This window comes from Leishmania panamensis (genome assembly GCF_000755165.1).
Source record: "Leishmania panamensis strain MHOM/PA/94/PSC-1 chromosome 31 sequence".
Classification (NCBI taxonomy): domain Eukaryota; phylum Euglenozoa; class Kinetoplastea; order Trypanosomatida; family Trypanosomatidae; genus Leishmania; species Leishmania panamensis.
Genome location: NC_025878.1, coordinates 560,679 through 579,437, shown reverse-complemented (window position 1 = coordinate 579,437; position 18,759 = coordinate 560,679). Strand labels below are relative to the sequence as shown.

General features: G+C 59.0%; 2 protein-coding genes across 2 annotated transcripts, besides 2 other annotated features; both read left to right on the top strand.

The window, feature by feature from the left end:
- Window positions 1-593: 593 nt before the first annotated feature.
- Window positions 594-4,040, top strand: LPMP_311350 (hypothetical protein; the record flags this gene model as incomplete). Its single annotated transcript, XM_010703223.1, has 1 exon — window positions 594-4,040. The coding sequence occupies one exon, from the start codon at window positions 594-596 to the stop codon at window positions 4,038-4,040; it is 3,447 nt and encodes a 1,148-aa protein (XP_010701525.1).
- A 1,749-nt stretch (window positions 4,041-5,789) lies between these two features.
- Window positions 5,790-6,289: a repeat region.
- A 3,011-nt stretch (window positions 6,290-9,300) lies between these two features.
- On the top strand, window positions 9,301-16,413 carry LPMP_311340 (hypothetical protein; the record flags this gene model as incomplete). Its single annotated transcript, XM_010703222.1, has 1 exon — window positions 9,301-16,413. The coding sequence occupies one exon, from the start codon at window positions 9,301-9,303 to the stop codon at window positions 16,411-16,413; it is 7,113 nt and encodes a 2,370-aa protein (XP_010701524.1).
- A 588-nt stretch (window positions 16,414-17,001) lies between these two features.
- Window positions 17,002-18,015: a repeat region.
- The last annotated feature ends 744 nt before the right edge of the window (window positions 18,016-18,759 follow it).

Genomic DNA, 18,759 nt, shown 5'->3' with positions numbered 1-18,759 from the left:
TTGCATCTGGCACTGGCGATACTTGTACGCGCATTTCTTCAGAGTAGCGTCTTACTTCGCTACCCCTTTCTTCTCTCCCTACTCGTCTCTGAAATGCTGTTTCTTTATCTTCTCTACTCTCCCATTACTCATGCCGTGTAATCACCGGCACCATCCTTGTGATCCCATACCGCGACTTTGCTCCGCGCCTCGCCTTGTCTGCCAGCTATAACGTAGAGCCCACAGCTGTGTTTTGCTTCTCTTCTCTTTCGGATGATCTCTGCATGCCAGTGCCGTCCTACTTTTTCAATATCGTAGCACCCATCCCTCTACACGTGCCTGACTGATTCACTCCGACAGTCCTGCAGCCCATTTCTGCCTCCTTCTCCCCCTTCCCTCCCTTTCGCACTGTGTGGAGGAGACCTACATTTTCACGTCCCAACTTATCCCAGTCCGCACGGCCTTCCCTGTCTGTCCCTCTATCGCTGCGCCGCTGCATTGACCTCACACGATCAGCGGCCTGCCGGTAAATCAAGCAAGGCGTGGTTTCTTCACGGATCATCTGACTTGACTGGGTTGTCCAGCTCTTTGGGGGGGCCTTGAAGGACTCGCTCATGGGCGCAGCACCCAGTCGTGAGGCGCAGGATCAGTACCTCGATGAGCTTCGAGATCGAAAGAAGAAGGCGTGGAGCGGCGGCCGTCGCCGAAAGGAGGTGTCGCTGCTGCCGCTGACGAAGAAGTTCATGGGGCACGTGCAACCTGATTTGGTCACGCAGCCCAACTCTCATGCGTCATCGTATTCTGGCAGTCGAAACTCCAACACGTCACGCAGCTCACAACGTGACTACTGCACTGCGCAACTCTGCCTCGACGCGGCCCCAGCCTCGCTGCCGTTTCTCCAGCAGCTGTACAACGCCTACCGGGAGCCGGCCACACAATTTTACTGCCGGAAGGGGTCGTGGGGGACGGTGAACGGGCTGCCGCGCGACCTTTACTACCCTACGCTGGAGTCCTTCTACGCGGCTACAGTCAGCTGCTATGAAACCGACCTGTACGAGACTAACGAGGATATGCAACAGGCGTACGATCAGCAGAAGCTCGTACGCCAGCTCCGCGCTTTCGGTTCTGCAGAGAAGGGCGCAGCGCCGGCGTGGAGACCGAAAAAGCTTACTCAGGGTCCGCAGCTTCGGCCAACGCCGTGCGCCATCTGCTTCGAATACCCTACCAGCACCATCGCCCCATCCCTGAAAGAGGGAGCTGACGCGGGTTCGGCTTCTAATGCTAACCGGTGCGGCGCCCCGCACGGAAGTGTAGTGTTTGCGCCGCACCGCTCCTTCATGGTGATCGGGTTCGTCGGACTGGTGCCGGTGAGGCAGCAGAAGGTGAGGGCCTCTGCAGAGTCCTTCCTCCGGCCACCGGCGGAAAGCGCCGGGGATGAGGGAGAGGGCGAGTGTGTTGGCACCCGAGATGAGCCTGCCGAGTACGAACTCGTCGCGTTTGTCTCCAAGTCGGCTGGCGAGCAGCATCTCAGTCGTGCGTTGTTCCAAGCAGCGTTCCTCTATGTGGACCAGTGTCGCCGTGCAGGACTTCCCGGAAACCCGCCTCTGCCGAGCACGCGCTTCTCGTGCTTCTTGATGGATGTGCCTTCTTTGTGCTTCCTGCGCGAGGTTCGGCTGCGGTGTGCGAAGCTGCAGTGGACACGGCGACTGGCGCGGGCACTGCGGCGAATACGCATTGCGGCGCATCATTTGGCAATCGAGATGGACGAGGCCGTTGCGTCGGAGCTGAGCGCCTTCATGGCGGCGTGCGTCCCGCGACTCGACTTTCACCCTTCACCGACGCCACTGGCGCGTCTTTTTGCCGGCTTTGTCGGCGACGCCGGATCTGCTGTGGTGGTGGTGGGCGCGAACGCCGCTTACCCCTCTGCAGCCATCCCCGCTGCCCCGCTGCCCACCTCCGGGAGCGCGGAGGTGCAGGCGCTGCTGAAGAGCAGGGCGGACATCGAGAAGATTTTTGGCTACGGTGGCGAGAGTGCCGGGGGCATCGGGTCTTGCAGTGGAGCCAAAGAGAGTGCCAACGGCGATACGCCTACTTCTGCAGGCTCCGGTGCTGCGACAGTGAAGCTGGTCTGTGTTGTGGGAACAAATCAACTGACAGTGGGAGGAGTGGTATACCCCCACGCGACGGTGCTCGAACGGACTGTGCGGGTCGGCACGGGCGCCTTCGTCAACTCGGACTGGGCGGTGGCGCAGGACTTGTCCGGGCACGAGACGCTCGCGACGGATTTCGATGCGTCCGACCCTGAAGACGCGCGGGACTACAGCATTTGTGTTCGGCCGTTCTCCGAGTCGGAGTCGCTGCCAACGGCGGTGGCCTCGGACATTATCTTGTCGTGGTCTAAGAACTTGTATCTGCAAGCCCGTATGGCGGACATCTCAGACAGTCACTGGGTGAGCTCGTACCCGCTGGACTACTATACGGCGCAGAGGCTCAAGCCGACGCCACTTCTTCAGGCTGCGGTCCCAACTGCAGGACCGTTAAGTTCGTCGTCGCTTTTCACTGTGACGCCCGTGGCGCCATCCAGAACGCAGAGTGGCCATGACAGCAAGGTGCGCACCTCTCGACTCACGGCGTCGAACGTCAAAGCCCTCTCACTCTCCGCGCCCAGTGAGACCAATGGACAGGACGCTGCTAATGACAAAGATGCCGCCGACGCCGACGCCACACCTCCCGCGTCCGCCGAGGCCGCCACGCGCACGTTCTACCTTTGGGAGTTTGAGCATCAGGGCCGCATCTACACGATTGGGCTTGTGCCCAACTTCGCGCGCGCTGTCCAGCGAGAGAGGGAAAATGCAAAGAACCACGATGCCTCGAACCGTCGCAGCACGTTCTCGAACCTGGAGAAGAACGCACCCGCGGCAGCGATGGCCTCTGCTGGTGCCGACGTGATCACGCGGGCGGTCAACCCGATGTCCGAGGAAGAGATGAGCTCTGCTGCCTCGCAGAGGAATGAGAATAGCCGTTCCTACAGCGACCGCAGCTCCCGGAGCGGTGAGACGTACCGTACGACGGGGTCGTCGCACTCCACGATGAGTAACCTTCATCTTGTCGGTGGTCGGTGCAGCTTTCGGCAGCGCCGCATGGTCCTCTCTCTGGGGACGGGTGAGGCCTACGAGAATGATGTTCCCGTCTCAAGCGTGATCCCTTCAGTGAGTAGAAGTTGCCATTCTGGTGCCATGCCAGCGGCGGGCGGCTCCATTCGGAATGAGGAAAACAGTGCCATGGACGCTGGCAGTAGCGCAGGGCTGCCTAGCAAGAGCTTCAACGGCATCGTTGGAGCTATCGTCGCTCCGCCTGTGAGCAGCAGCGGCAGTGGCACCTTCAATTGCCTTGGCAGCGCGTACGAGAGCAGTGGTGTATTTGTGGGCCACGCGGTTTCTGGAGATGGTGTGTCGTCACCTCATGAGCTGCAGAAACCTAAGAGGTATGCGAACACTCCGTATGAGCACTCGGATCGGCAGTTTCAGCCACTGCAGGCGCTGCAGCGCCGCCTGTCTGGCGGTGTATCTCGCGGCCCTCTGCCAAAGAGTGAGACGTGCTCGCCCCTTCAACTGCAGGGTCGACTCACCCCGTCCGGCGACGGGGCTGCTGACAACTTTATGCCCTCTCTTCATGGATTTGGGCCAGGCGGCTACTCGGACGGGCTAGCCGACTACCTTGACTACGAGGGATCAGGAGTGACCGACATCCCCCTTCCTGAGTCTGCGATCAGGGCAACAGCGCTGACGGCCAGTTTGGGGATGCTGCGGCAACCGCCAATACCGCAGCAGCCTGCTCAGGAACGGAATGGCGGTAGCCGTGGCCTTCTCGGGCCGTCTCGCGCGTTGGCCCACGGTGGAAAGGGAGGAGCTCAAGCAGAGCTGTTGATTAGCAATCCGAGCGGGTTTCAAACGATGCTGCAGCCCCCGGTGCTGAAAGTGGCTGCACATGTACAAGAGGTGAAGGATGCAGGAGGAAAGGTAAAACTGCGATGGGACTGGCGAGGCCCACATAAAAGGTAGAGTACCGGTCACGTGCACGGCATTCGTAGGGCGAACAATGTAAGCCGTGAAGAGCAACTGAACCGTATCGGGTCGACAGCGCCCCTCTATGTCCACACGTGGTGAGGCTTACGAGCGCGCGTTCGGTTGGGCTAGCTAACGTAAAGCTATACGAGGGTGCAACTGGAGGGAGCACCCCGTGGGTGTTGTTCTGTGTGCTGGAATTCCTGCTCCCCCTACGCCGTTCCTCTGCTTCTGCCTGTGCCGTTGATGCCCGAGGGTGAGAAAGTGAACGGCGCTTTTTCGATCGTGTTCCTCCATAGACGCATTGCATTCGAGTCTCAGACCTGTCATTTGGCACTGTTGCCTGGGCGCTTGTTTTCCTGTTGTTGGCTTTCCTATCGGCGTGCTACTTTTCTCTGGCTTCTTTTCGAAGAAGAAGACACAGGCTTTCCTCTTCCCCCTACCCCCCTTTTCGCTTTCATTGTAGACAGTGAGCCTGATGAGTGCACCTCAAGACCAGGGTTGTATTCAGGTGCATCCTCGGTTGTTTTCACTTCTGCTCTCGCTCTTTTTTCCTCTGCAGGAATCAGGCTGTCTCTTTCCCCTTCCCTCCGGCCATTGGCATGCTCGTGTCTCGGGATGGGAGCTCTTTTCTCTGGTTTCCTTTCCGCGGTTGATGTTTGTCTGTGCGCGTGTATGTTTACACAGTGCTCTCATGTTTTGTTTTGTATTTTTTCTCGGCTGTTTTCCCCCCTCTCCCCCTCCCTCTCCTCTTCTTCCTTCCTCTCTGTCTTGCCGCTTTTTCTCTTTCCTGAAATTCCCTCCCCCTCTTTTTTTGCTGTTATTCTCTTGAAGTGAAATCGTTTAGGTCTCGCCCGACTCATTCCCCCTTTTGTATGTGCTTGCTTTCATTTCCTTCCTTGCCGCCCTCCACTCTCCAAGCGCCGCAGCGCCATGCAAGAGAGTCGTCCAAAGCGTTCTCTGCTGCACCTGTGTGTTACGGCAAAAAGTGTGTGTTTAGCACCCTAAGACCGCCTCTGTGCACTTGCAGTGTCAGCCATGCTCGTGGCACAGGGCTGGTCATAATCTGTTTCTCTTCCTCTCATGGTGCGTAAGGGTTGTTGTGTCTCCATGCAGAGTGGTTTTTTTAAATTCTTCTTCGCAACGGCTATTTTATTTTCCCGCGAGCTGACGAGATGCGTCGTGCAGGAGCGCCACAAGTGCGGAGGTCACCGTGATTCAAGGCGCTCCTGCACCCATGTGCACACCAGTGTGTTCTTTTTCATTTTGTTTGTTTGTTTGTGTTTTTCTCGACTTGACGATATCACCGAGGTAGCGCACATTCTCTTTCTCTGTGATGTTCCTCTACGACTGTCATTTTTATCCTGTCTGTGCGCTGCTTAGTGTGCCTTTCTCCTGTTCAACTTCTCCTGACGAGTAACCCACTCTCTCTGTGTGGCGCACGCGTTAATCTAATGGCTGTCTCTGTTCACCGTCATTTTGTTTTGGCCGATTTCCCTTCCCCCCCCTCTCTCTCTCAAGTTTGCGCTTATTCGTTTTCCGCCTGCCTCCCCCCTCCCCTTTCTTTCTCTGCCTACGGCTTGGGCGTATGGATGCCTGCTGGCGCTTGCGTCTCGGCGTGCTTGGTCAAGGGACTGTGGCGCTTTCGCCCATGGAGAAGTGTATCTGCACTTGCACGTGTAGCAAGCTCATCCTCTGAACTTTTCTTGTCTCTGCTCATCATTCTAGCCCCCGAATGACGGTGAACACCTCAGTACGTGGTCTCGGGAGCCAGCACCCGCTCTGTGGAGTAGCCAAGCAGCCCCTCCCCCGCATCCCTGCCAATGCCGAGCCACTTCTGGTGGTGACAGGGTCACGCACCTGCGACATGGGGAGGCCAAAGCGACTTACTGCTATTGATGTCGGCGGTAAGGTACTGAACGGCGTTGTGTCGTGGCGACCTGCGACTGTGAAAACGTCTGTGCCATCCATGTGATGGACAGGGTGTCTGTGTGACTCGAGCGTATCTCACCCAGCCCTCACTGCCTACTCTTAGGGGTACCCCGGGTGGCGAGCGGCACGATGGGAGCGGGGGTAGGTGGGCAGAGTTTGAGACCTGGGACGTGCAAAGCTGACTGAGCCGGCACGTTGCTGTAGCGCCTGTCCACTGCTACTTTGCTCCACGCAATGGGACCTGTGACGAGCCAAGAGTAGAGGGGAGTTTCGCTCATCCTCTACGGTCGAATGGACACTTTGAGAGGGGAAAATCCTTGTTGTTGTTGCTCTGGAGAGGGGACAGCTTAATGGTTCTCTATAAACTCGCCTTGGTGACTCGGCGGAGGCGGCCTCCCGGCGGCTATTGCGTAACTGTCTGGGCACCGGCACTGCTTGTCAATCGAAGGATGTGCGAGTGCCCGTGCTCGAGGCTTCCCTTTTTTTTCACTTGTCTTTTCCTGTTGATTTGCACTCATTCATTTGCCTCTGGCGGTTTGGTGACTCGGTGTCATGCACCACATCGCCACTAATGTGCTGGCTCAGGTAGTGCTGTGATACATGAGCGCAGTGGGAGACGGCGTGGTGAGCTCTACGTGCGGGATTTAAGGGACTTGTTTCACCGCTCTTTTTCGTTCGTTGGACCCGCCCGGGATGAAGGGGAGACCACATACAATGACCCTTTAAATTGACTTTGCTGATGTCGAGGGACCGAGTTGGCCATTCTGTATTTTCCTCTGTGTTTTCACTCCCCTCTTGCTGATCGAGCTTCCGCAGGGACGCGTAGAAAAGACAGCGGACTCTCTACCATCCATCAAAGTGTACTGTCACCACTTTCTCGAGCATCGATGAGAGGACGAACCCTTCAGTCCGCCTTTTGCTGAGTATTCAAGCAGTTACCCTCGTCGGACTCTTGTACGCTAGGACTTGTAAAGGTGATGACTGTTGTCTGTGGGGCGGGCGGGTGGGTGGGTGGGGGGTGCTCTATTTCTTCAACGTTGTTGAGTCGGGCTGTGAAGGCGAAGTACATAGTGATGGAGGGAGGCACACGTGTGACAGGACAGCTTGTACAGCGGGCAGAGAAGCTGCGGCCACATATAGGGTGTTTGTTCTTTGATGTCTTTTGGGTTGTCACACCTCTTACCATGTAGGCGTGCGCCACGCGCGCGGCGCCTGCCTGTCTTCCACATTTTCCCTGCACTGTTCGCCGTTCTACATGAAGTACATGGAGGCCTCTTTCGCCATATATCGGGAGCTCCTGCCGGAGGAGGAGGAGGCCCGCGTCATTGTGGCCTGTGCTGCTTGTGGGGTAATAAGTGACTTCTCTCGCTGCTTTCCCATGCTGTGGCACATAGTCGCCTCTGCGGAGAAGGGGGTGGGGCATGCGTACCCGATTTGGTGAGCGGCGGCGTCGCAAGAGAAAGAGCTTTCCCATCATTGCTGTGGCAACCTTCGCTTACAGCAGCCAAAGCTGTGTTGGAGGAATCGCTGTGTTTCGCGCGTCACTAATGAAGTTGTACAGACTCTGTGATGTGCTAGTCTTCATATCGTTGTGCTCTTCATCCAATCCCACTGCTCCACCTCGATGATACATGAACTGGATCCCGTGCCCAGTGGACATCTCTTCCTTCTCCCCCCCCCCCACACACAGACGCACACATAAGCCCAAATTCACTCGTTAACCGAAGTGCACATCAGCATTCACTACCCGATCACAAGAGGCTGCCCCGGCGTTGACGTATTTTTTCCTTCGTCAGCACTTCTTGACTTCGTTCTACCTGAGCTGCGCAAAGCCCTCACACGGCATAACCGCATTTCTACCGCCTAAAAAGAAAAACGCCAAGCTGGGGCGTTGACTCTCTTCCGGCATCCCGTGGCTCTTGTGCGGTATACCGAACGTCGCTTCTCTTGTGTCCAACGCTTCCGCCTCCCTCCCTCCTTCTCTTCTGCCCCTTCCGTTGTTCTCATCCGCTGGCTACAGACGATCTGCGCGTTTTGCCTCTCTGTCAAGGACACCTTTGCAGCTTCCGTTGCCCTCTTGACTCAGCATAAGAGGTGCTTAACTGCGACCCAACAAAGACAAGAGACCGCATCAGCTAAGCACATCAACATCGAGCATCAAAAAGGGAGTGGTGAGCTAACGAGTGATCCAGCGCAGTCACAGTTCTGCACTCTGTGGCGAGGTGAAGGCAAGCGGGCCGCTAAAAAGCGAGTGACACGGTGTTCTTTAGTCCCTCCCCCTCTTCGATTCCCAGCTCTCCTCTTCTGCTGCTTTCTCTATTCCTTACGCTTTTCTCTCTCCCCTCCCCCTCCCCCACATACTCATTTTGTTTGGTTTCTTCTTGGCTTCTGCTGCCGCTGTGTTTCTTTTCTGTTTTGGCTTTCTTCCTCCAGCCAAGAAAACCCGGGCGTGTGCACTCTGCAGTTGGTACCGTCGATGGTCATGGGGGTGGGAGAAGGAGTGTAGAGCGGCCCTTCTCCCCTTTTTCGACTCCTTCCTCTCTTGCATTCTTGCTCGTCGTTGAGTGCGACCTTGTCGAGCGGAAAGCCGAGGAGGCGTAACGAGGAATAGCGTAATCATACAGCTCGGCGTCCGTGCGTTTTCCCCTCGTGTTTCCATTGTGCGCAGTCGAGTGTGGGCTTGTTAAAATTTATTTTGCGTGTGCAGCTGCGCTTGGTGTGCCCGGAGCTGTTCTGATTGGGGAGGTGTGTGTGTGTGTAGGTGGAAGAAACGCTGGTCTCAGTGCTCACTGTGTGTGCCCCTCTCTTTTTTTCTTCTTTTTTTTGTCTCTCGTCTGCCTCTTCTCCTCTCTCTTCTGCTGCGACGCCCTATTCTCTGAGTGAGCAAAAAACACGACTGCTGCTCTCGTTCCTTTTATTCCTTCGCTGTTTGTTTGTTTGTTTGATCGCTTCTTCGCTTCTGTCGTCGTTGTCGCCGCCCTTTTTTCCGGTGGCCGATTCGCCGCTTCACAATTGCCGCTCTTCTTCTCTCTCTCTCTTTTGCTCGCTAGTTTGCCCCAATCCCCAGCCCCCTTTCTCTCTCAACGCCAAGGGGGGGAGGCTTTCATCGAAGCCTCGTTTTGCACTATCGTAATCGCGGGTCTGGTGCCAACGGGAGGCTGTGGTGAAGTACGTAGCACACAACGAAGATAAGGAGTGGGTTGGCCTCGCTGGAGTGTGAACTTTTCGTTTGTTTGCTTCTCGTTCCCATCCAGCTGTGCATACTTTATACATACCTCATATTTGCGTAGTAAGCGTCGACGGGCACGCGTCTTCAACGGCAATCATGGGCCTCGTTCCCTCCCGGGAGTCTCTCTATGAGACCCCGGAATCCGCCTCGCAGCCGCGCGCACTGCCCTTCATCAGCCGCGCTGCGGAGAACTACATGTACAAGACAAACCGCACGGAACGTGTTTTTGGGTCTGGCGCAGCTTCTGGCTCGCTTGGAGGCGAGCCGATACCGGCGGCGTTGCTGAATGGTGTCCCAACCACCGAACTCGCGCTCAAGATCCTTGAGGCTGACTCGAACGCTGTATTCATCGACGACCCTGCAGAGGCGACCGCGGCGGTAGCTGCGAGCCGTGGAAGTCGTCGAGGCTCTGCCAAAGGTGCTGAGTCACAGAGCCGAAGCCGCGGCTCTGGCACCTCGGCATTTGAGACCGCCGCAGGTGAGGCACTCAGGCAAGGCAAGACGCCGTACGTGTACTATTATGAACACCGCGTACTTCCTCTCACCACGGAGTTCTTTCCCTCCCCGGATTGTGTGCTCTTCCGCCAGTTGTGGCATGCACGACAGCATCAAAACCCGCGGTACCACTTCCAACTCGATCACACGTGGTCGCCGGGGGCCCTGACAGACCCGACGGTGGCGTATGAGTCCTTTACGGAGCTGGCGATGCATAACATGGTGGACATTCAGGCGGCCTGCTTGTCAGCAGGGCAGCCCGTGACGGAGGAGAACCTTGAACGAGCGCGAGCACAGCTGCAAGCAGCGTTGTCATCCTTGAGTGACAGCGACATCGGTATAGGGTGCCGCAGCGCTGCATCCACAGAGTCTCAGCGCACTCGTGTACCGTTTGCCACGCGCGACGAGTTTTACAACCTCGTCGTCCGCACAACAGAGGAATCGAGGATATACGACACAAATGAGGAGCTGCGCGCCGCCGTCTGCGGTGCTGCCACTTCTGATGGGGCGGTGTGTGCCCATGCCAGTATTGCTGATAGGGAGCTCACAGCAGAAGAAAGCAGCAGGGCTGAAAGAGGGCGCCACCGCCTGCGTCCTGTGCCATGCGCCATTGTGCTTGTGCGTCGCTGCATGCCTGCGCATGAGTACCGGTACACGTACTTCGTGGCGAACAATGAGCGCCATCACAAGACAGGCGCCAGCGCTGCGGGAGGTTCTAGTCGCCGTCGAGGGCTAGCCAGTACATGTGGAACAGGCGAAGTACACCAGCAGCAGCGGGAACCGCACTCAACATTGGCGTGCGGTGACAGTGTGCGCACGGCTGTGAAGGAATCAGACTTAGTCGACCGAACGCGTCAGAGTGAATTTGGCGATAAAGAGCTGATGGTGCCGTGGGTGCAGGTCAGCGTACCGCAAGCTCCGCTTGGCCTTGCCGAGCTGCGGGTGGTGGGCATGTACGGTTGTTGGACAGTAGAGGAGATTCTGCGACACTCTCTCTTTACCCCGACGGTGTGCGTCCCCACTGACTGTGATGAAGTGGCAGGCGCTGTTGTAACGCAGAGTTTGCTAGCGCGAGAGGCACAGGTGGAGAAGGCGCTGCGTCGTGCCGCGCCGCATGGTGTCCCCTCGTCGACGCTGGTGAACACCGCCTTCTTTGAGAAGCAGGTGGGCGACAAGGAGCAGTGCCACACGTACTTTGCGCTATGCCGCCTCTTTGCTCACGGAATGCGGCAGTGCATCCTGGGTGACACACCCAACAAAGTGGAGGTGACGAGCACGACAGGCCACTCTGCGTCTGAGCGTATCTCCGCGGAAGAGGAGCTGCCCGATGAACCATCACAACAGACGGACGGGGCGGCGGCGGCGCGTCAGCGAGCAGACCCGGGCTGGGAAGCCTTCATGGACTTCCTCTCAGGGGGTGCGTCGGCGATGTCGACTCGCGGTGACCTCGCTAACTGTTTTCTTATTCGCTTTTCAAACATACCGCAGCTGCAGTTGTGCCGGCAGATCCGTCGCATGCTGATGGAGCTGCAAGACATGTACCCGGCCGCGCCGACACTGGAGGTCTTCCAGGCAGCGCAGCGCCAGCGAAACATGGCGGCCATGTCAAAGAAGACCGACGCTAGCGATGGCGCAGGTGTCGGAGGTGTTCAAGGAGGAAACCAAAGTGCTCATCAAGGTTCACCGCTGGAAGATCGAAGCAGCGGTGAAGGCACTACTGCACCGTGGAGCCTCCAGGAAGCAAGCAGAACCTCGCTGACCGACAACACCGGCACGCAGCCGTCTGCTGCCATGGAGACAGATGACGAGCTGCAGCTGGAAGCCGCCACTGTTGTTAAACGGAATCACAAGCCTGCATCCCTGCCGCTGTCGCTCGACCCTGAAGCGCTCGCCGAGCGTCCGCACCAGTTATGTGAGAGAGATCGGCTGGAGCGGGACGGATTTTGCTGTTACACGTCATACGGCTTGGTCGTGTTCCGACTCAGTCGGGTCGCAGTAGCTCGCGCTCTGAACCAGCTGAGCTTTGCCCCCCTGCGTGACTCTGTCGAGGCGCTCTGTGTTACGCTGACAGCTGCCGCACCGCCTCCGCTGACTTACCGTGGTGAGCTGCGACCGCCAGCAGGGCTGCGAACGCAGATGGTGGAGGTGGCAGAACGGGATGTGTGCAGCTCAAGCAAGACGGCAGTGGGCAGTGATGGGGAGGAGCGAGGCAGCGCTTGCCTCAGCGTTGTGGCGTACTCCCCAGAAGCTCTTGCAAACACGTACCACAATGCAATGCGGTATTCGTCCTCCAGCACGACTGGCTTCTCGATGGAGCCGGTGTGGCCGATGAAGATGGACAACGTTTCCTGGGCGACCCACGCGACAGCGCTCGAGGACACGCCTGATGAGCTGATTGGAGTCCTTCCCCGCAACGCGATTGAGCAGCGCCGCGGCCGCTTGCTTCCATTCTGTGGTGTCGTCAAGGCAGAGAGCGAGGCGGTGACCACAAATGGTGCTCGCAACCCCTCAGCCGTGCATCAGGGTTGCAGCTCCGGCCCCTCTGCGCTGCTACAACCCCATCCGAAGCGACCCAATCCGCCATCGTCGTCTTTACTGCCCACGTCTGTGCTGCTTCAGAGGGATGTGTACACGGTCTCTGCCGAGCTCAACGGCACGCCATTTCGTGAAGTGATGGAGTTGGTGCACCAGGAGCAGCAGCAACTCCGGCAGTCGGCTTATGACGACTCACAGGAGAGAACGCCACGCTTCATAATCGAAGCGGTGGATTCCCAAGGCAATGTTGAGCCGGACAGCGTGCTGAACTGGAGCCCGATGGCAGCGCTCGGCTCTCTGAGGTGGAAGCGGGCCTTGACGGCGGCAGGGTGCGGGAATGCTGGGGCCAGTGAAGGTTGCCGCTGTGCCGCTGCCGAGACGGCTGCCATGCAAAGCGTGCCGCCAATATCGCTACATACACCGAGGTCGCAACGGGTCGTCTCCATCTTTGTGCGTGAGCCAGAGCGCATTTTGCGCACCGGTGACAGGATTCGCTTCACGCCCCACCACTGTGGGTCTCTGACGTCTGGAGAGCGTAACTCTCCCAGGGATGCCCCAGACAGTGGCACTCCCCACGGCCGGTCACGCGGTGGAGGCGACGTGACCTCTGGGGCCTCACGGTACGGCTACTGGTATGTCGACGACAGGCTGACGACGGAGGACATGATTTTATCATGGATGCGCCGCGTCGGTGGTCGCGCTCGCGAGACCTGCGGCACGGACACCAAATGGGTGCGCTTTCCTGAAGCCGTACTGCAGGTCCTGCTGCGCTTCGCGCATGCGTGCCGCCAGCAGTCAGGCGGTGGCTGGCTCACTACGGGATATGCACTACATCCTCTGCACTCGGCCGACGAGGAGCTGGTGGAGCCGGACCTTCTGCAGAACTACCCGGACATTTTGCGTACGCGCCGCTTCCGGCAGTGGCGCTTCTCCCACGACGGCTACGTATACTTTCATGGCGTCACCGTGCGCATCCCGGGCTCTGCACCGCTGCCATCGCATCCTCCACCTGCGGCAGTCATGGCCACCTCGGCGTACCGTGCAGGGACCCACAGCCGCGGCGAGATGACCTCCGTTACTTCTGGCGGGCCCCGTTTAGGCTTAGCTGTCGTGCCAAGCGTAGGTGTCGTTTTCGATCCTCCTCCTACTCAGCAGCAGCAGTCAATGATGCAGCACTGTAGCCCCGTGACGCGGTACGGTTATAGGCCTCTGCCGTCAGCGATTATGCCACAAGGCAGTAATGGGGGAGGCAGTGGCGGGCAGTACAGCGCCGACACCGCCCTCGGTGGGCCCGTATACCATCCAAATCAGATAATATACCCCATCATGAGTGGCAGCACCAACGGCAGTGGTAGCGTGCCTAAGGCGCATTATAGCCCCTCCATGGCGCCTCAGCAGTATCCACCGCAACAGCTTCCACCGAAAGAGCAGTACGTAAGCGACGCTTCTATTCATCACACCACGCAGCAGCAACAGACTATGCCCCAGCCACCGCCGCCGCAGGATCGAGGACCGGGATACGGCCTCTACTGCGACGGTGCTGGGTCTGATCCCCACTACGCACCGACTGGCCGCTCTTCTATGGTGTGTTGCAGTGCACAGGAGGCAATGGCAAACAGGCACTACGGTGCCTCCTCGTCGAGCGCGGCCGAGGGCGCGGGCAGGGCCGGGCCTGTGACCCCCCAAACAGTGAATTCGCATTGCTTCAAGGACGCTACTTTTTTTCAGAGCAACGCTGCTGCCGCCAGAAGCGGTAGCGACCACCAGCCGGAGTACTACCCCAGAGGCGACCGCGACTATCGTGCTGATGGGGTAGGTTTCAGCGAAGGAATTCCCAGCGTTGAGGCAGGGTTCTTCGTTGATCATCCCAGCAGCACATTTTTCCAGTCCTCGGACACAGCACACTCTGCCGCCACAGTGATGGGACAGGCTCACGTGACGAGTAGCTTCTACGAGGATATCTACGACCCTTCTGCACCGCAGCTACCTCACACGCCCCAGCAACAGCAACAGCAGCATCAGCAGTATCGTTTTCAGACGGCTTCGCCATCTAGTCTGAGCGAACCGGCTAGCGGTCGTGCGAGTGGGTCGTGGAGCACCGACAAGGTGCTTCTATCGTACGGATCACCGCCGAACGTGGCTGGTGCCGTGCCTTCTGGGCGAGAAGCACTAAGTCCGTCGACGGCAGCTGCAGGTTGTGGGCGGAGCCAGATGGAAACAGCCAGGTCGCCTTCAGTGCCCTCTATGATGCATGTGACCAGTGTCAACCAGCCACACGAATACCACCCCCAACAGCAGCCTCTCACTTTGATGCATCCGTCGCCGTCTGTTCCAGCTCCTCCTCCTCCTCCGCAGCAGCAACCGATGAGCTACTCCTTCCACGGGGAAGGGGACAGACTGAGCTACGCGGCGGAGCGGCGCACAACAGCCGATTACCCACCCCGCCGGAGTTCCACCACGATTCTCGCAACCACAACCATGATTGCATCAGCGGTAAAGCCAACGCTGCGGAGATTGAGTGTCCATACACTGCGAGCTACACACTCGACTGGAGGCCACCGCGCTCTGCCAGTAGCGTCTTTTGCACCTGATGTTGTCGATCCCTCGCCTGTTAACTCCGGTGGCGGCGGCAACACGCATCCGGCGATCATGCCCAAGGACCGCACCACCGCAAGCGTCGACAGTGGAGCCGAGATTCCGAGCGACTGCAGTGAGTCCACTTGGCCGGTGCGAGCGCGTACGGCGCCCGTCTATCACCCAGATGTGTCGTTCAACACGCCGCAGACGTGTCACAACACACAGCGAGTGTACCGAAATCTTCACCCCCACCAGCAGCCACAGCCAGCACAGGCACCCCCTCCGCGTTCGCCTCATCTGTCATCCGGGCCTGGTTCGCTCCGCGAGACCGTCACCGCAGAGGTGATTGAGGCTAACAGCATCACCGTGCGTGTGATGCAGCGCAAGCCATTAATGGCTCGCCAGTCGTCGTACAACGGGGTTGCCGGTGGTGCGGCGGCGTGTTGTTATAGGACCGGCTGGGTCGCACTGGGTAACACTGCCAACGTTCCTGGTTGCGACGGTGGCGCGCCAGGCGCCTGCTCGCCGTCGCCGATGGGCTATGGTGCGACCGGTGTTTCACCCTCTGGTGGACTTGAAGATATGCGAGGGGAAGCTAACTTCATCCACCGCAAGACCGGCGGCGTTTTAACTAACGACGGCCGGACTGCGCTGGAGCAGCGACCATATGGGATGCCCCAAATACCGACCCCGACTACAGGGCAGCAAGTGACCCCTGGGTGTAACACAGCTGGTGCCTCTGCGGTCCCCCAGCCGCAGCGTCAGAGCAGCGGGATTGGATCATCACCCCCGCAGCGGGGGAGTCAGCGTGTCTCACACAATCCATACTCAAGTGCCCGCTCCCTGTCTGCCACACCGCTGCCGGCCGCTGCGGTGTCCTCAGCCCACTCGCAGAGTGGCGCTAGTGGCGGTAGGCTCGGCAGCAGCGGACTGCACGACTCCTTGACAGACGCGCTCGACAACCGCTACGGCAGCGTGGGCGACTTTAACGCCAGTGCTTCAGCCTCTCCAGCCAGCCTTGCGCACAACGCCAACGGTATGACGCACGATCCGTACTACTCGCGAGGTGCAGGTGACCCGGCGGGATTCAGGGGCAGCCCGGCAACTTCTCAGCGACAAAGCCGTTACCTATCGCAACGCACCACAGGTGATGTGGTCGACTTCTCCTGCACGGATCAACTACAAGAAGGGCAACATGAGTCGTACGCGTCCTTCTATGAAACGGCTGTGGATGTGCAGACGTCTCCACACTACTCCGATTTTTACCAAAACGCTGCCGCTGATGGCACAACGCAGGGCTTCTTCTTTTCCATGGGCGACTACGGCGACTCTGGAGACCCTGCAGAGCAACTGTATGGCGGTAGCCCCAACTACCAGTATCAAGGCACACTCCAGGGCCATCCACTGCAGCCTCCAGCGCAGCCGGATAAGGGAGCCGGGTGCGGAGGCAGCGCCTACGGTAGCTCACATGTGCCTACTCGCAGCATTCACCACCACCAACCGCCGCAGCGCAACATGAGTGGCGGCAGTGCGTATCATGGTGGCGTGTACGAGGACGGTACTCCGGCAAGTGCGCTTCCGTATTCTCCGCCGTTTCAGTAGCAGCAGCACACATGCGGGGCCGACACCGGCAGCTTCTCAACAGCATTGAGTCAACAGGTTAGTGCGTCGGTCTTTGTCTGTCATCCTACGCTGTGTAGTGCTGCACTCTCTGTTACGAGTCATGTAAGCCACCATCAGCATGTGCGAGCAGCCAAGGCTGTGTGGCTCGGAGGGCCGCTCCTTCGGCTTTTGGGTGTTTATTTGCCTTGGTTGTGAGTGCAACTGGAGTGGGAGGCATACCACTGCCGTGTATCGCCCACCGCCTGTCTTGTCCTTTTCCTGCACGCGTGCGCTCTCTCTCCACTACCCACCGATAACGTTTCCTCTTGCGCGGCGCTCCGAAATTCCGCTTCCTTTGCCCTTTGCACGCCCGTGACTCCCCGCTGCGCTCCTCCAGTTTCTACCTTTGCTCTTGTTGCCTGACCTCCTCCGCAGACGCCCTTGGGCTGCCTGTATTAGGGGGATAGAGGGGCTCCGGTGAATTCATTGGCTGGTGTTTGCGAGTCCATCGAGTCCCACGAAAGCATCGTTTTCTTTCTCATTTTCTTGTAATGTTCTCATCTTGGGCCCACAGGTGATGCGGGCCACCTCAGTGCGGGGCTTTAGAGGGCAGCGCCTCCACTTTTTGTAAGGACGCCACGCAACTTGCAGCCTGCGCTCCGGTATGCCACTGCGCAGACTCGGGGCGTCGGCAGAGAGGTTTGGGCTGGCGCTGTGCCGGAGGGAGGCGCGGCCGCGATGACCTTTGTCCCCGCTCACGACGCAGCGTGCCGACGAGCCATGACACGCTGACGCGCGCCCGCTCCGGTGAGGGGCGTGCGGGTGCGGGGGGAACAGCCCATGCCGCCTCGGGCGCATGGCGGCGTCCCGCCTGTCGCGGCACACGCGGGCACGCCACCCGGAGATGCCCCCGTGACGTGGACGCAGGTGGGGGGACGATGGCGGCGGGCCATGAGACGACGGGGCTGTTCTGGGACCCAGGCGCCCGGAGGCGGTGGTGCGGGCGCTGCGAAGCACAGCGGGCATGGCGCGCCGCGTCCACGCAGGGCATTGTGGGGCGGGGGGAGCACGAGCGATGCGCGCGCAAGGCACGAGGGGCTGCAGGGAAGTAAGAGCCGCAGTGCAGGCGTGCGAGGCATGCGGCATCTCCCCCATCTGGCCGTGTGGGCTGATGCGGCACCGAGGCCGGCGGCGTGACTCGGGCGCCTCGAACCACGCTATCGTGTCCTTTGGGCACGGACGTGGAGAGCCCCCACGCCGCATTGTGTGATGCCGCGGCCTGCAGCGACGGAGGGCGAAGCGTGGCCCACGGGCGGAGCACTGCGGCACACCGGGCCCTGACCTGAGGCGGGCCGGCTTCGTCCTCTGGGACACCCGACATGCGCCTGGACTACCCCCCTGCTGCCCGCGCGACCGACGCCGCGGCTTGCGCTCTCGAGCAGGCGCCTGGAGGGGCCCGTTAGACGCACGGCGCGATGCGACGGCCGGGGGGGCTTTGTCGCAGGACTGCCCGGGCTGCACCGCCGTGTGCTGCGGCTGAGGCATGGGTGAGCTGCGGTTGCACGCGCGTCTGCGTGTCGACTGGTTCGTGGCGGCATGGACGCGGCGAATGAAAAACGACTGTTGATTTTGAGCAGGTGTTGCGTGAAGCGTTTTTTTTTCTACGAGTGTCTCTGCTTGCGCTGTATATGCCGCACTGCGAGCCTTTACTCTACGGGGGCAATCTGCTCTTTTGCTGGCGCGAGTGTGTCTGTGCATCGCTGGTTGTTGCTGCCGGGGAGGGGGGGACTCGTGTATTGCGTGACTGGTATGCGTGAGCAACACCTGACAATCATACGTGATTGTTTTGTCTTCGTTGCAGCTTGTGTGTGTGCGTGTGTGGGGAAGACTGTGCACATGTTCTCGCCCCGTGGTGCGTGTGCGCTGTAGTATTTCTATGGCGATAGGTCAAGAAGGCACAGCGTTGTGGCAGTTTAGTGCTAAAGCATCGCACGTAGCTCTTAGGAGTCTGTGACTTCCTCTTTCATCTCTTTGTGCTTATTCGTTTCTTCTGGCGTCCTCTCTCTTGTGCTTTACGTCTGCATATGTATTGCGCGCGCACGATGTTCTCCGCTCTCTGTGGTGTCTCAGTCTTGGTTGAACCGAAGAGGAAGCATGCCGCCCATCAAGTCGCTCTCAGACTCGCGCGCGTTTGAGGGGTATATGTGCGTTCTAATTTTTTTTTTCCCTTCTTCGTGCTATGTGTGTGTGTGGCCTCTGTCTTCTGTTTGTCTTCTTTTTGTGTTTCCTCGTGGCACTCTCCCCTTACCGTCCTGTGTGGGTGTATACCTTTTTCTTCTGTTGGGC